The sequence below is a fragment of the Helicoverpa armigera genome, chromosome 16 (genome assembly GCF_030705265.1).
Source record: "Helicoverpa armigera isolate CAAS_96S chromosome 16, ASM3070526v1, whole genome shotgun sequence".
In the NCBI taxonomy this organism is placed as follows: domain Eukaryota; kingdom Metazoa; phylum Arthropoda; class Insecta; order Lepidoptera; family Noctuidae; genus Helicoverpa; species Helicoverpa armigera.
In genome coordinates, this window is record NC_087135.1 from 6,492,299 (window position 1) to 6,498,298 (window position 6,000).

At 36.2% G+C, this 6,000-nt stretch overlaps 1 protein-coding gene across 1 annotated transcript in view; it reads right to left on the bottom strand.

Moving 5' to 3' along the window:
* LOC110376492 (uncharacterized) overlaps nucleotides 1-2,343 on the bottom strand; it is a 37,167-nt gene extending 34,824 nt beyond the window's left edge. Inside the window, exon 1 of the mRNA XM_021334986.3 lies at nucleotides 1,760-2,343. Within this exon, the coding sequence (XP_021190661.2) occupies nucleotides 1,760-1,891 (132 nt within the window). The 5' untranslated portion in view covers nucleotides 1,892-2,343. The remainder of the gene's footprint in view (nucleotides 1-1,759) is intronic.
* Between the last annotated feature and the right edge of the window lie 3,657 nt (nucleotides 2,344-6,000).

Genomic DNA, 6,000 nt, shown 5'->3' on the forward strand with positions numbered 1-6,000 from the left:
TTATGGAGGCATGGTCCGCACCGATAACCAGCAGGCAACCTGTTTCGAATGATTCGAATAAATAATGCGACCAGTTTAGATAAATCCTATCTGTAAATACTGATCGATATATTATTATGGGTATGGTTTTCGAATACGGATAAGTATCAAATGGAATCAATTTATTTTTGTTAATGATCGATTAAAAATTGAATCTTTTATTTCTCGGTTGTAATACTTAGGCATACTTGTACGATTGTGGATCACAAAAATAGCAATATTAACGAATTTCTTTTAATGATCATAATTACCTAATTATATGATAAAAAGTATCTACATGAAAACACATTATGATTTGCTAGCAATCAGCTAATGAGTAGATTAAACTCATTCCTATCTGTTTATCCTTTCAATAATTTACGGTTGTTTTGCAAAACAACCACTATCCTGCGATGAGCGATAAATATGGAAAAACCTCCCTTTATAATATTAATGTCAGTTTCTGCAAATAGGCCTACTGCGAGCGAGGATTTAACGAATAATGATCATGCTAATGTTTATTACAATATGGAGGGTTGTGAACAATATAAGAAAATGCAAATAGACTAATTCTTAGATGCAGATAATTCTAGGTGATAGGTGATAATTCTAGTTAAACATCTACGAGAAGAAAAATAAAATGTTGCGCTAAAGTACTTAGGAATACCTATCAGTTTTGTTTGGCGATAAAGCATTGCACTTGCGAAAATATTTTTAGTGTGGACTACATAAATATGCAGGTACCTAGTTAGATTTGTGAGAATTTGTAATGTATTGCTAACAAATTTACAAATCAGTGTTAGAGAACCTGAATTCAACAGAACCTTTCCCAAACACGTATTTAAAAAAAGTCAGACTTAATTTGACGTTGACAGTAACAGCATTTGGAGTGACATTACTTTAATCAACGACTCTTGATGTCACCAAAGCTTTAACTTCAGCATTGTCTGCGAACACATCTGTGTCGGGTTTCTTAAGGACCTTGTGTATACTCGTAATGAGATCCAAGTGTGTTTATAAACGCGCCATCAAATGTCTAACAGGTAGAATGAAACAGCCTAACGCTTGGAGTAACAACAAACGAACAAAAAGGCACTTCCATTCTATTATGGTATTCTAATTCCGTACAAGATTCGATTTTGATTACAAGTTCATTCAAGATCTGGTTCAACGATAAGTAATTTGGAAAAGTCAATACAATCAAATTGGATCACGGCCTTGTTCTCTTGTTTTCTTTCAAATGCCTTCAATTATTACAGTTGTTGAACAATGAGGGAGCTCCGTAATTGCGTCTCTTGCTTTTCATTCATCGTTATTTGTAGATGATTTGACAATCGTATCGAAGACACGTGTTTCAGATCATACCTCTTCGAGGAGGGGTTTTCATTTAGTTGATTACACACTTGTACTTCGTGTCACTGAAGTGAAACTGACAATCTACTACCCGGTAGCTTAGAATTGCAATTTAACTCTTAATGTTCCACCGCGGTAGCTAGATACGACGCAAAACAGCGTTCGGTGTTTGGTCAAATGATCAAAGCATAGCCTGAAGGGCCAATGTCAGTATTAAAGCAAGATTCGAGAGAGCTTACATTTTCTGACTACGAAGCGAATTGTGGTTGACATTGTCGTAATTTATGAAGAGAAACGTTATATTTCAGCTATATCTAAGCGAACTACATTTAACACCACACAAAACTGATGTAGGGACGTTACAATCCAAAATTTATCGTTTCCTTACCTTTTGTAAACATGTTGCTCTACATTGTGCTACCCGCAACGGAGATGACACTTCCTCTTCAGCCGACACTCCAATCCAAGACATAATGAGGGTAAACAAGGAGAAACAATAAAATAACATTTTGGCACACATTTTCTTTGGTATTCCTCTTTTGACAAATCCAAGTTTGGTCAAAGCTCCGAGCGTATCATAACCGGCACATTAATCTAAGCGACGAAATATCGCTCATAACTTTTTTCTTGATTTTCCTTGAGTGTTTACAATTCCAATCTTACAAGTTTTTCGTCACAATAACATCGTACTTTATAGTTATACGAAAGTCTGTTGCTCCAATGTTGAATACCGTAATCCAAAATTCGGCGGTGGCCGTATCATAACAATAAAAAACTTAAAATAAACACAAAACGTTAACAGTATGAAATCGCACTTGGAAAATATTTTTCACAGTTCGAATCGTTTCCGGCGGAATATTTGTCGAGAGGCGACGTTGCCGCCGACGCGGTCGAATGCGGACTAACCACCCCGCTTGAAGAAGCTCGGTTCCTCTCCCCTCTGTTGGTTAATTTTTAGGTGCGTCTCGCTCGCACGCTAGCTTTCCCTAGTCTCCGTCCCTCCCGGCACAAAGCACCCATCCATGGCTACGTTCGTACTACTACGTGTGCCGCTCTCTCTGTTCTCTGTACTAGTGCATATACATTATTCTATCTCGTTTCATCTCGGGCGGTTTCACGTTGTTTTTCCTTGATGCAGTTTAACGGATGGGAATGTAGTGGTTATTGTTAGACAAAGACGGTGGTAGTAAAAATTTTAGGGTTGCTCAAAAGGGGTGACAAAGAATCGAGCTAATTCAGGGCTTGCGTTTTTATGGGAACCCACGCGTAAAAAGTATCCCGCCTCTCTCGTTTGTTCAACTTTATGGTCCTCGCATCGTGAAGCCATATTAATAATATTAATGGCTGCCGCATCAGCTATTAATACAACTTTTTATAAAGTTGTGTTTATGAATTCTTAATTTTATAACAGTTTATTTGGTCATATAAGGTTTTATGAAGGACAGCTGAAACAATTTTCATCAAAAAACTTATTAAGTTATAAAACCTTAAATGCATCTCAAACAATTTATGCCCGCTCAAGCTGACCATAAAGAAATATCTTTGAAAATACTTAGTAATATTTCACAGTCAAATCCTGATGGCAGAAGAAACAATACACTGGCAGAGGGAAGCGGGACAAAACCCCCTCAGCAAAAAGATTAAATAAGAATACAGTGTTCGTGACAGCGCACAAGCCTTTACGTAAAGGCATTTTTCGTTTTCTTTCTCCAGAATCTAGGCTCGTTCTATTCATCTCGCTGTCTTTAATCTTCCAGCCTCTTGGTAGACTTTGTCTAGACGAGTCCGTCCTGAGGTAACTGCGCACAATTTCGATACGGCCGGGCCAGGACGAATGTTTCTGTCAGACCTAAGTTATTAGTTTGGTACTTACTGAAGAGCTACAGTTATGTACGGGCTTTACTGTTATTTCGCTGTAACTAGAGGTTTATAAGCTTAGGCGGAATTATGTCGGCGGTATCCAAGACTCTGAAATTGTTATAGTTTTATAACGGTGTCAAGTTCAGGAGTAATGCCCGGTTTCTGAAGTTTCTGGATATCTCTTCGTTAGTTATCGATTCGACAAAGCTATTGAATTGATAAACGCCGTTTAACTTTTGCTGCGTTTCCGAGCACCAAACTGCCAGATAAATAGTTAAGGAACCGATACGTACTTCCTTAATCCGTCGATAGATGGCTATTTTAAAATTATATAAAAAACGCAATAAAAAGTTGTTCCAACTCAGACCATGTGCATTGAAGGAGCGCAACAGGAGGTAGAGTAAGGGTGATGAATATCATCCAGATGTATTACGGTGTTTTTTTCAAACCGATATCTCTTAAATAAAACGACTTTCACGGATTTAACGTACTTTTGCGATAAAATCCGTACAGGTAATGTCTAATAATCTCGTAAGTGTCAGAAATCAACTTGTAAAACAATATCTTTTTCAAATTATATGTAGGTAAACATTTCGATAGGATTTCTCCTGTCCCTTCTATTCCGTGACACTAATGTGATATATTAGAAATTATTTTAAGCACTTCGAAATCCGATTCTGACGAGCTTCTTGCATTCATATTATCTATATTCATTGTTTGTATTTTTATAAGTAGGCATTTTAATATTAATTTTGTTCACTGGCTTCTTAAACTGACTCAACGCTACGAAAGTAACCTAAAACGTGGTATTTTTTGTGACATCTAAACGTCAAACAAAGTTATGGGACAGATAAACGGCCAAATATGGGCAGTTAAGTTATACGTCGTTTAAACTGAGTTTAACTTAAGACGCGTAGCTCGGAAACGCATTCGAAGGAGTTATCGAACCAATAGCGCTGACGGATAGATAAACTCTCGTTAAGTGGACCTCAGAAACCGGGCATAAGTAAAGCAGTTTGTGAAATAAATTAACTATAACCCAGTGAAGATAAAAAAATCTAATAGAATATTTTAATGATCGTCAAAGATTTTTTTATAAATACAAAGATCATGTGCTATTTATACTAAACTATGAGTTAGCAATTATAGTAGCCGCATTATAAGTCAGACTAGTTTCCTTCTAATTTGATTTTATTTCATAATTTGCGTGGGGGTTTCTGCTGCGATAAGTAGCATATTTGCTATGTATAAATATTATTAACTCGCTTGTCTTCTAAATCCTTTAAAAGGCTAATTGGCCTACTGTTTCAACTATCATATACAGATTTTTTATCCTTTTTTTTTTGTATTATTAACCTTCATTCTGGTTTCAAATCAAATCAGCATTCAATCCAAATTGTTAAAATTTTTTGAAGCTGTTTTCATTTTATACTCATTTGGTACATTTTTGGTGTTAGACTAAGACTAAGCCATAAAAATATACGAATATAAACAACAAGATTATCCTTTAAAGCGTAACAACGAAACCTACTTCAGACACACAGCACCTAATACTAGAACAGATGAATGACGCTTTTTCTACGTTGCTGTATTATTTCACCAGCATGGGCTCAAGTTTATATTGTTGACAAACGTACTCGTCCACCACGTCGGCAGTTTATTGCTTGCCATGACAGCCGACGCATTGTCGACCTCGCTGAAAGGTTTACTACGACCTCGTAAAACAACGTGTTCCCTTTTGGAGGTCAAAGCTTCCTTGATTGTTTGCGAAAAGACAACTATCGGCGGATCGATTTTATTGAACAAATTGGGGTCAATTTGGCAGGTTAGCTGCTTGTTAATACTGATAATCTAGCTTAGTTATTCGGGTTATAACAATACAATAACGTACTGCCAATATAGCTAAATTAACATTCATAATGAAGATTGACGATACAGGCAATGGTATTATGTGATCTCATTACTACTGATTGTAATAAATTGTATCCGTTTCTTCTTGCAAAACTGGATAAACACGGAGCCTTATGCCAGAGCTTTTTATAGGACAAAAATCCAGTTCTATTTTATATCTGGTAATAAATATAGTACGGATGAGTGTTGCTATCGCTACCATATATGCCCATATTATCCTCCTTAAGAGAGGAAAGCGTCAGTGAAAGGAGACGATAAATTACGACGTAAACAGATCTGCGAGAGATATGAGCTGAAACTATATGGTCGGACTTGATATTGCAAAAGCAATAATGTATGATTTAGATTATCATAATCTATGATTATTGTAATTAATCGCCAAATAAGGATTAATGGAGTGAGTAATTAGAGGAGGAACAATTAGGATTAAATTAAAAAGATAAAATATCTCTCATTTATTGTCTGCTAATAAAATCCGCAACCGTACCAAATTAAAAAAAATAATTCTTTTGTAGAGAACAGCGAAAGTCAAAGTAACAGTTTTTATCTTTCTATCGGTATACCTAGTATAAAATAGACGTTGACTCCTCAATTCTATGAAACCAGCCACGGTACTCGTACAGAAACAATGACTAGTATCATAAAGTACACTTTTGATGTGTTTACTTCTTCGGAATGTTGTCTTTACTATAAATAGAACGGCTTTCATTACTACGTAGATGTCGTGGAAAGCTTCAGTAATAAGCTTGACGCCTGTTACATAACTGATATCTACCTCCAGTTAGGCGTTAACTTACGGCGTATCACACACTACCATATGAATTACTCAAAACTGTGTTAGCTGTAAGCATGCTTTTT